The sequence below is a fragment of the Piliocolobus tephrosceles genome, chromosome 6 (genome assembly GCF_002776525.5).
Source record: "Piliocolobus tephrosceles isolate RC106 chromosome 6, ASM277652v3, whole genome shotgun sequence".
NCBI classification, from domain to species: domain Eukaryota; kingdom Metazoa; phylum Chordata; class Mammalia; order Primates; family Cercopithecidae; genus Piliocolobus; species Piliocolobus tephrosceles.
Window position 1 is genome coordinate 127369793 of NC_045439.1, and position 11669 is coordinate 127381461.

At 43.2% G+C, this 11669-nt stretch overlaps 1 protein-coding gene across 1 annotated transcript in view; it reads left to right on the plus strand.

Moving 5' to 3' along the window:
• The window catches only part of CHSY1 (chondroitin sulfate synthase 1), a 76295-nt gene extending 65044 nt beyond the window's left edge, over nucleotides 1-11251 (plus strand). The window contains exon 3 of the mRNA XM_023193597.2: nucleotides 7892-11251. Within this exon, the coding sequence (XP_023049365.2) occupies nucleotides 7892-9484 (1593 nt within the window). The 3' untranslated portion in view covers nucleotides 9485-11251. The remainder of the gene's footprint in view (nucleotides 1-7891) is intronic.
• The last annotated feature ends 418 nt before the right edge of the window (nucleotides 11252-11669 follow it).

Genomic DNA, 11669 nt, shown 5'->3' on the forward strand with positions numbered 1-11669 from the left:
GTTTTAGTCAATGAAGATATTGCTGCAGCTTCATCCATATCAGGAGTGAGTGGGCAGAAGAATGTCAGAGCTGGGCTTTGAGGATTTGTGGCTCGTTCTGACATGGTCACATAAGATCTTTGAATTCTTTACCTTGACAGATCCTCTGTCTAGTACAGTGCAGTCACTTTTTTGTGGGTTTTTTTGGTGATGGTGGTGGTTTTTTGAGACAGGGTCTTGCTCTGTCACCTAGGCTGGAGTGCAGTAGTACGATCATGGGTCACTGCAGCCTCAGCCTCCCAGGCTCATGATCCTCCCCGCTCAGCCTCCTGAGTAACTGGGACCACAGGCATGTGCCACCACGTCTGGCTAATTTTTTTTTAAATTATTTGTAGTGACAGGATTTCACCATTTTGCCCACACTCATCTTGAATCCCTGGGCTCAAGCAGTCCTCCTGCCTCAGCCCCACAAAGTGCTGAGGTTACAGGTGTGAGCCACCCTGCCCAGCCCAGTGATTTTATAAATGAGAAAACTTGAGACTCGACCGATTCAAGTAGCTTGTCCAAGGTCTTACGGCTTTATTCTTGAAATAGTTATATTCCAAACTTTCTTCCAGAGAAATAGTAGCTTTATTTCTGTTACAAGAAAATTGCGCTTTAGTCATGTGACTATACATTTTATTTATTTATATTTTTGAGACAAGGTCCCACTTTGTCACCCAGGCTGCAGTGCAGTGGCACAATCTCGGCTCATTGCAACCTCCGCCTCCCAGACTCAAGTGATTCCCCCACCTCAGCCTCCCAAGTAGCTGAGACCACAGGCATGTGCCACCACCCCTGGCTAATTTTTTTTTTTTTTTTTGGTAGAGACAAGGTCTCACCATGTTGCCCAGACTGGTGTGGAACTCCTGAGCTCTCAAATAATAAACCCGCCTCAGCCTCCCGAATTGCTGGGATTACAGGCGTGAGCCACCATGCCTGACCTGACCATACAACTTAAGGGTCAGGGACTTCAACAATTTCCTGTTGAATGCAGGAAATTGCCTGGAGCTCAGTAATTAAATGTTACCTGCATCTTTCTTACCTGCATCTTTCTTACTTAATGGCATTCCAGTGGTGAGCAGTGACGTAGCCCATAAGATGAGGGAAAGCGGGAAGATAGTTAGAGATGTAGGCGTTAAACGCTTAATGACCACCATTTCTCACTGATGTGCCTAAGAGCAAAATGATTCAGTTTCATCTCACCTACAGCATGCCTCTTAAATAGGCATCCTCAAAGAAAAATAAAAGGTAGGAAGTAGGGAAAACCCACATCACAGCAGAGAAACTGGAAACTTGGTGAGGTAACAAAAAACAAAAGATACTTCGAGGAGAACCTTGCAGAGTATTCCAGAGTTCAATACAGATGGCCGCAGTGCCACAGAGGCAAAGATTCCTCCAGAAGCACTGAGATCTCTTGATGTGGTCACATGGGAGGGGCACCTGGGAAGGATGGGAAGGGTGATAGAGGGTGCTTCATGGGGGGTGTTCACACTCAGAGCAAGGCCTGGCCTGGAGGCCCCATGGCCCTGGAGCCTGGTGGGGTGGGTCAGAGCTTCTCTAGGTTTTCCTTCCTGCTCCATTCAGAAATCACAGATAATGTATGGATTTCTTTCCTAACCTGGCTTTATATCTCATTGACACTTTTGCTTTGAATTATACTTCACATTTCCTGTTCTTAAAGAGCTCTAAAGACAGCATATTTGATTTCTGCCTCTCCCTCTCCCATTCCACACACTGAGGGTAACAAGAAAATGTTTCCCTACCTCTGCACCAAAGCCATTTACGACAAGGCTTTGTACAGAAATTGGCTGAAGGGCACCATCCGAAGCCCATTTGGGCAGGTCTTGGTTAAGGTGGAGGTATTTGTCCTTACCTGTGACAGAGTGTCTGCTCACGTGTTGCTTAAACCTGCATCAACTTCTTTTAGAATGTGAGCTATTTCCTTGACGTCAGTTTAGATTTTTTTTAAAGATCATTACAGGTATGTGTTCTACCCAGTCTGTCAGGAACTTCTTTGTCTGAATTGTTTATTTATCATAGCAACATTAATAAATGTAATAAATTAATGAAAGTAAATCCTCTGGGACAGAGCAGGGGCCACCAGGCAGTCTGGGCATAGACTTGGCTTTATTTTAAGTTCACTTTCTCTCAGGTGCTCCCTCCCCCAAGCATATGTGCATGCACACCACTCACACACACCTTTTAATCTTATAACAAATTTCTTCTTCATTAAAAAAAGAAAATGGTCGGGCTTGGTGGCTCACGTCTGTAATCCCAGGACTTTGGGAGGCCGAGGCAAGCAGATTGCTTGAACCCAGGAGTTCAAGACCAGCCTGGGCAACCTGGTGAAACCCCATCTCTACAAAAAAATACAAAAATTAGCTGTATGTGGTGGTGCATGCCTGTAGTTCCAGCTCCCTGGGAGGTGGAGGTTGCAGTGAGCTGAGATCACACCACTGCACTACAGCCTCGGTGACAAAAGGAGACCCTGTCTCAAAAAAAAAAAAAAAAAAAAAAAAAAAAAATATATATATATATATATATATATGGATATATATAACACATTTATTTCAGACTTTTAGAGTTTAGCCAGAAGGTACTTACAGCACCTTTCACTGTAGTTTAAAACCCTCAGCCTGTTTTACAGCTTCTACCAGCCGTTAGTCAATACTTTTCTCCATGTTTACCCCCTTAGCACACACACTCTGTGAAAGTAACGACCATAGGCAGCTTCTAAAACATTTTGAGAAATGGATTCCTGAAAATGTGTGGGGATGTGGTGTCCTAGTGGGTCTGTGAGAAGTAGTCAGTCATGTAGAGGCCTCCCATGGGGGCCCACCCTCCCTATGTGGCGTGTGGACAGCCAGGAATAAAGTGTGCAGTCATATTTGGTCTAGGGAGTAAAAACAGGTGACCACTACATCATTCTCTCCAGAGTAGTATATATTTTCTCTTTAAATATGCTACTGATTTTTAAAACACATCCTGGTCAGAGGAGCCCAGCCTTGTCCTTGTATGCTTTTTACCCCGTATATCGAGTCTGTCCTCATCGGCTGTTTCCTTCTGTATTGATGTCATTCAACAATTTCTCCATACTTGCTCTGTTTGAAGACCTGATGTGTTATGAACTCGATGTATCAAGCACTGAGTTGGACTCTGGAGATGGAGGCAGTGTGCACCCCTGCCCTCCCCTGGTTGCACATGTTCCCGCAGCTGCCGCAGGGCTGTCCATGTGGTACCTCCTTGCACGGTCATTCTGGCCCATGCATCTTGTTTCCTGGATCCTGTCATCTTCTTTACAGGTTTCTTTCTTCGCTTTAGAGGAACACATCCTTCACTAGCTTCCTGGGAAGGAATGAATGCAAGGTAAAATTGAGTCCTGAGTATCTGAACATCTTTCCCTCTACTCACTTGATGGATAGTTTGGGAAGAGAATTCTGCACTGAGAATTATTTTCCACTCCTCCCACTTTTGAAGGCATTGTTGTTCTTCAGCTTCCGGTGGTGTTATCTGTGTCCGGTGCCATTTCCATTTCTGATTATTTGTATATGCCCTTTTTCCTCCTCTTTGGAACTTTTTAGATTGCTTTATCCTATAGTTTTTATACTGGGTACTTTTATACTGTACTTTTTATACTGGATACGTAGAGTTTAACACAGGCACCTGACTCCCTTAATTCTGGATCCATTTTTTTATATTGTTGTTTTCCCTCCTATGTGCTTTTTGTTCCTGGAATGATTACTTTTCTCTCCTGTTGTCTTTTTTTTATCGTTAATGATCTTTTAGGGATTTCTTCAATTTTATCTTCAAACTCTACTCCTTTGTTTCGCTGTTTTGTGTTTGGTTTCGAGGGTTTTTTCCTCTGATTTTTCATGCTTATAGTTGTCTGTTTTGGTTGCATGGATGCACTATCTTCCCTTTGACTATATTGTAGCTTTTTGTTTTTGTTGTTGAGTTTTTCTTCTGTTCGCTGCGTTGTTTCTGTTCCACCAAGGTTTTTGCTTTTGTTTTATTTTGTTTCCATCATTCCCATTTGGAACCCCTTTTCAGCTGCCTGATGATCCTTGACTGTTGATTCTCATTTAAGAGTGAAGCATTGAGAAGCTGACCAGAAGCTGTGTAGCTGAGGTTTTTAAAACTAGTATCTTTGCTGTAATGATCCAGCTTTTTGGTTGATGTTTTTGTTGCAGACTCTAGGTATCTATGGTACTGTTCAGTTGATCCAGAAAAGACTCTTCCAGTTTCCTGCTTGGGGTGGGGAGTGGGATAAGTGTTCTGGGAGGCAGGTGGGATGTGAGGGCAGGGTCCTGCTCAAGTCCCCGAATTTCCATTTCCCCATTATCGGAGTTGCACCCCACCACCTTGTGCTTGGGTGTAATTTCTGGAAAAATTAAAATTCAGAGTTATGTATTTATCAAGGAAGTAAACCCAGAGGACTAAGATGTAGTGTTCAGGCATAACTGTATGAAATAACTGTAGTACATACTCTACTCCTGTAATGACTTCATAACTACCTCCTGTTGCCATTGTGGTGAGCTCAGGTGTTGCAAATATAGGCTTGAACTGCTGGGTGACACTAATAATCTCCACCTGAACAGTTCATCTCTCCAGAAAATTGCATATTGCAGTAAAAAGTCCTTTTTGCAGTTCTTGTATTTTTCATCAGGTCTAGTGCAATACCGTAAACCTTGAATAACACCATGGGACCCATATGAAGTACCACTAACCATGCTGAAGTGGCTCCCAAGAAACAGAGAAAAGTCATGACATTACAAGAAAAAGATGAATTGCTTGCCTAGGTACTGTAGATTGAGGTCTGCAGCTACAATTGCCCATCCATTTCAGATACAGACGATTGATCTTGTAAACAGACAATGTAAACTCACAGTATGAATAAATACAGTGCTGTAAATGTGTTTAGCTCTTCCTTCCATGCCATTTTCTTAATAGCATTTTCTTTTCTCTAGCTTCCTTTATTGTAAGAATGCAGTATATAATTCACACATCATGCAAAAGATGTGTTATTGATTGTTATTGGTAAGACTTCCAGTCAACAGTAGGCTATTAGTAGTTAAGTTTTTTGGGAGTCAAAACTCATACATGGGTTTTCGACTGCATGAGGAGTCAGCCTAACCCCCACATTGTTCAAGGATCCACTATATTTGGGAAGAGAGGAGAAAATCATGTGAGTTTTGCCACTCCCATTTAGCCCTAAGTCTCCAGTGTGTGTTCTAAGAATACCTCTGTGCTACTGTCTTGAAGCACTGTTGAGGAAGGAACAGAATTCTGCAAGCAGACCCACGGGGAAGCTGCGGCATGACCCAGTGGGGCTGGAGAGAGAAGGGTCTGAGATACATGGGCAGATGGGATTGGCAGCATGAGCTTCTTGCAGGGCAAAGCACATGCTTCAGACTGTTCTCACCTCACTGTAGAAGACAGCTTGTAAGGCCAAACTGATGTGTGTTTACACTCTTGGAAATGGAGAGACCTTCCACAAAAAATATTATGGTCCTTCATGTTCATTGTTAAGAATTTGGAAATTATAAGCAGATGAAATGGAAACAATGTATACTTGAAACAAATATATATGAAATCTCTGCCAAAATTATTATCTAACTTTTTATCATATAGCAGAAAGTCATGATTGTGCTGGCTCTCAGGGAGCATGTAGGTTTGTGGGTTCTCTGCTGTAGTGGAGCCTTTCTTACCATGGGTCCTCAGGTGGAGTCAGCAGTGGGGTCTGGTGGCATGCACAGTTACTTAAGTCACGTTACAAAGGCTGGCCTTAGTGAAACAGGAAGCATGGCTTCCCAGACCCTGGGAGCATCTTCTGAGGCACCATAGCAGGTCCTTGTAACTGCTGTGCCCATAAGTGCCCCAACAGGATTGTAAAATGGCTATATTTGCTTCAAGGTTTTAGAGCCTGCAACAAATCTTTTTAAACCTTTCTTCTCTTTGAGTCCTCACATTACATTTGCCACCTTGTAGCCCTGCCGTTTGTACCCAAGAATCAGCCCAGCTGGAAAGTGAACAGTAAGGATGCTTTGGGCAGGAAGTTCATAAGGCTTCTTTTGTTGTAACCCACAGAAGGAGCAAAGTAAAAAGAAATAAGTTAACGTGGTTAATCCAAGCCTGGTGGCAGGGCCTATATCTTCATGTTGTTTGTATCTGGCCCGCCCATCCAGGGCTTGAAGGAATTCCGGCACCAGTTGCTTACTGCCTTCTCTCAGCAAGCCCCAGGTTACTTTTTTGCTTCAGTTTACTTAAAACAAGAGTTTAAGATTTGCTTTCCTGTAGTTGATAGTAAAGTTGAGAGTAGGTAGCAGAAGAGGCATGTAAAATTCCATATAAAGTGGGCCCTGTGTGCTGCATGGGGGTCAGAGTTGGAGTTTCTCCTCCTAGCCTAGGGAGGCCCTGCTTCCCACCCCTGTGGAAAACCTGACCACCTTTTCTAATTAATTGTACAGTGTGGCAGGGATTTCAGTGGTAAGTCCTTGTGTGCACCTCCCATGTGGGAAGCATAAGCAGTGTGGGAAGGAAAGTTGGAAACAGCGGCGGCACTTTGGAGGACCTGTAATTCTGCTGTAATTCTTGCTCTAAGACCAGACTCACAGGTGTCCAGGAGGTAAAGGTCAGCACTCCTCAGACCCCAGCTCTGTGCGGGGCCTGGCAGGCATGCCGGCTCCCTGTTTTCTTTTTACTTTATGAGAAAAAGAAATAAGGTATAAAAGTGCCAATTTATATTTCTCTACTATTATGGTAGTTGCAGTGGCTCAGGAAGGCAAATAAACCAGTCCGCCAGAATCTGCATCATCCCTTATCAAGAATTAGTGTTTAACAGTATGAACAAAAAACCACCATGAACTTGAAACAGGACTAATTTACCAGATACCAACCTCAAATGCTTTCACTGAACATTTTTTGCAAACTATTATTCTGCCTTCCAACAGGCTTTGTAAAAACGTTCATCTCTTTGCTCAGATGTACTGAGGCATTAGGCACATTCCCTTCCTAACTTAAGGGAACCCATTTTGGCTGATGGCCCATAAGCTTATGGTGTCCCAAAACCTGCGCCACGGGGCGGAGGCAGAGTTGGTGGAATAGTGAGCCCTGTGTGTCCTGCCTGTTTCCCATTTGCCAGCATTTTCTGAGCCCCCAAACACCAAGCTCTGTGCTTGTGCCAGAGACCCCATGCTGAGCAAGCAGGCCCGCTCCTGCCTCCACAGAAGCCCTGGGAGAGGGGCACCTTCCTCGTACACAGGGAGGCCAGCAGCGTGAAGAGGGTTTTCAGTGCTTGCTTCTAGAGACTTCACAGAGCCTTGTTTCATCCTGACAGCATCCAAGGCCTCCTCCTGCCCTGATTGGCTTTCCTTTCCCTTAGCTCCCTGGAAGAAGGGTAACCGTTCACTCAGGTTGTTTGCCTGAAGTTCTTCTGGCTCTCAGGAGGAAGTTTATTCCCATAGATAGAAGCCGCAGGGTCTGCTATTCAGGTCTTCAGCAGGGACACAACTTTGTGGGCCCCTTTCACAGGCATAGTGGGACGGTGGTGGCGTTATCTTTCAGGCATGCTCATGTGGTGGCACCGTGATCTCAATTTTATACCGTTTCATTATGGGACAACTTTTTCATAATTCTGTTTGCCTGTAAAATTATATTGGCCAACTTTGGTTATTAACCCTTATTTTCTTAAGCAGTTTCTATATATGAATTCTTCTAACCACATTGGGCTGCTGTTGATTGGGCCTTATCTAGGGCCTTTTGTGTGCTGTGGTCCATTCAGAAACATTTCTAATATTTGTGTTTTCTTTAGCATGTGCTGGCACTCAATCATAGAATACTAAATTTGTGATCTCTTTTTTTCCCTTAACAGATGCAGCAGCTTTTTTATGAGAATTATGAACAGAACAAAAAGGGGTACATTAGAGATCTCCATAACAGTAAAATTCACCAAGCTATCACATTACACCCCAACAAAAACCCACCCTACCAGTACAGGCTCCACAGCTACATGCTCAGCCGCAAGATCGCTGAGCTCCGCCATCGCACAATACAGCTGCACCGTGAGATTGTCCTGATGAGCAAATACAGCAACACAGAAATTCATAAAGAGGACCTCCAGCTGGGAATCCCGCCCTCCTTCATGAGGTTTCAGCCCCGCCAGCGAGAGGAGATTCTGGAATGGGAGTTTCTGACTGGAAAATACTTGTATTCAGCAGTTGACGGCCAGCCCCCTCGAAGAGGAATGGATTCCGCTCAGAGGGAAGCCTTGGACGACATTGTCATGCAGGTCATGGAGATGATCAATGCCAACGCCAAGACCAGAGGGCGCATCATTGACTTCAAGGAGATCCAGTACGGCTACCGCCGGGTGAACCCCATGTACGGGGCTGAGTACATCCTGGACCTGCTGCTTCTGTACAAAAAGCACAAAGGGAAGAAAATGACAGTCCCTGTGAGAAGGCACGCGTATTTACAGCAGACTTTCAGCAAGATCCAGTTTGTGGAGCATGAGGAGCTGGATGCACAGGAGTTGGCCAAGAGAATCAATCAGGAATCTGGATCCTTGTCCTTTCTCTCAAACTCCCTGAAGAAGCTTGTCCCCTTTCAGCTCCCTGGGTCGAAGAATGAGCACAAAGAACCCAAAGATAAAAAGATAAACATACTGATTCCTTTGTCTGGGCGTTTCGACATGTTTGTGAGATTTATGGGGAACTTTGAGAAGACGTGTCTTATCCCCAATCAGAACGTCAAACTCGTGGTTCTGCTTTTCAATTCTGACTCCAACCCAGACAAGGCCAAACAAGTTGAACTGATGAGAGATTACCGCATTAAGTACCCTAAAGCCGACATGCAGATTTTGCCTGTGTCTGGAGAGTTTTCAAGAGCCCTGGCCCTGGAGGTAGGATCTTCCCAGTTTAACAATGAATCTTTGCTCTTCTTCTGCGACGTCGACCTCGTATTTACTACAGAATTCCTTCAGCGATGTCGAGCAAATACAGTTCTGGGCCAACAAATATATTTTCCAATCATCTTCAGCCAGTATGACCCAAAGATTGTTTATAGTGGGAAAGTTCCCAGTGACAACCATTTTGCCTTTACTCAGAAAACTGGCTTCTGGAGAAACTATGGGTTTGGCATCACGTGTATTTATAAGGGAGATCTTGTCCGAGCGGGCGGCTTTGATGTTTCCATCCAAGGCTGGGGGCTGGAGGATGTGGACCTTTTCAACAAGGTTGTCCAGGCAGGTTTGAAGACGTTTAGGAGCCAAGAAGTAGGAGTAGTCCACATCCACCATCCTGTCTTTTGTGATCCCAATCTTGACCCCAAACAGTACAAAATGTGCTTGGGGTCCAAAGCATCGACCTATGGGTCCACACAGCAGCTGGCTGAGATGTGGCTAGAAAAAAATGATCCAAGTTACAGTAAAAGCAGCAATAATAATGGCTCAGTGAGGACAGCCTAATGTCCAGCGTTGCTGGAAAAGACATTTTTAATTATCTAATTTATTTTTCAAAACTTTTTTGTATGATCAGTTTTTGAAGTCCATATACGAGGATATATTTTACAAGTGGTTTTCTTACATAGGACTCCTTTAAGATTGAGCTTTCTGAACAAGAATGTGATCAATGTTTGCCTTTGAACACATCTTCTTGCTGAACATCATGTAGCAGACCTGCTTAACTCTGACTTGAAATGTACCTGGTGAACAAAACTTTTTTAAAGAAGTGTTTTCTTTTGAGACCCTTTGCGCCAGTCCTATGGCAGAAAACGTGAACATTCCTGCAAAGTATTATTGTAACAAAACACTGTAACTCTGGTAAATGTTCTGTTGTGATTGTTAACATTCCACAGATTCTACCTTTTGTATTTTTTTTTTTTTTTTACAATTGTTTTAAAGCCATTTCATGTTCCACTTGTAAGATAAGGAAATGTGATAATAGCTATTTCATCATTGTCTTCAGGAGAGCTTTCCAGAGTTGATCATTTCCCCTCAATGGTACTCTGCTCAGCATGGCCACGTAGGTTTTTGGGTTTTTGTTTGGTTGGTTGGTTGGTTTATTTTTTTTTTTTTTTTCTGAGACAGAGTCTCGCTCTGTCTCCCAGGCTGGAGTGCAGTGGCACAATCTCAGTTCACTTTAACCTCCACCTCCCTGGTTCAAGCAATTCCCCTGCCTCTGCCTCCCGAGTAGCTGGGATTACAGGCACATACCACCACGCCCAGCTAACTTTTTTGTATTTTCAGTAGAAGTGGGGTTTCACCATGTTAGCCATACTGGTCACGAACTCCTGACCTCTGGCAGTCCACCAACCTGGGCCTCCCAAAGTGCTAGGGATGAGCCACCATGCCCAGCTGGCCACGTAGGTTTTAAAACAAGGGGCATAAAGAAAGCACAGTGAGATATGTGGCCATTCTCGTGGTAGTTCATTTGGCCTAAATGGACCTGGCATGAAATTTCAGGAAGGATTTGGTATTTTCTCTTCTTAACCCTTCTCTTTAAAGGGTATAATATTAATGTTTAGAATGACAAAGATGAATTATTACAATAAATCTGATGATGTACACAAACTGAAACACACACACACACATACCCCCTAATGAAAACATTGGGGAAAAATGTATTTGGTTTTGTTCCTTTCATCCTGTCTGTGTTATGTGGGTGGAGTACATTCTTTCATTACTGTTTTGTTTGATCCTTTATATCTGAAATACCTTTAATTTATTTAATATCTGTTGTTCAGAGCTCTGCCATTTTTTAAGTACCTGTTAGTATTATTTATGTGTATCAGGAATGTGTTTAGTCTTTTATTTGCAGTAAACCGATCTCCAAAGATTTCCTTTTGGAAACGCTTTTTCCTCTCCTTAATTTTTATATTCCTTACTGTTTTACTAAATATTAAGTGTTCTTTGACAATTTTGGTGCTCATGTGTTTTGGGGACAAAAGTGAAATGAATCTGTCATTATACCAGAAAGTTAGTTTTTTAAACTCTCAGATCAAATGTGCCTTAATAAATTTTTTTTTTCATTTAGATTTCAAACAGTGATAGACTTGCCATTTTAATACACGTCATTGGAGATCTGCGTATTTGTAAATAGCCTGATGCTCATTTGGAAAAATAAACCAGTGAACAATATTTTTCTATTGTACTTTTCAGAACCATTTTGTCTCATTATTCCTGTTTTAGCTGAAGAATTGTATTACATTTGGAGAGTAAAAAACTTAAACACGATTCATAAAGTTTTTCAAGTTATTTGAGGGAAATACTTCTGTGGACTGCAGTTTGGGAGTGAAACAAAACCCAGATTCAAGTGCTTCCTTCTGTTTTTTCCTCGAATGAGCCTGTCCTTTGTTTGTTCCTCATCAACTCGCTGACTCCATGTTCTTCAAACCAGGCCCAGGCCCCGTCTGGCTCCTTGATAGAAATGTCCCCTCTTAGGCCCCACAGAATCTGCATTTTAACAAGTGCCCCAGTGGTGCTGAGGCACAACTCGGGGTTCCGGGATCAATCTAGCTAGAGGATAAATCAGCACAGTTGCAGTATAACCCAAGAATGAAAAGAAGTGAGATCTTTGATGCCAAGGTAGCAAGCTGGTGTGGACAAGCATTGCCCCCAGGACAGGTATATTTACAGTGTAATGACAGTTAAG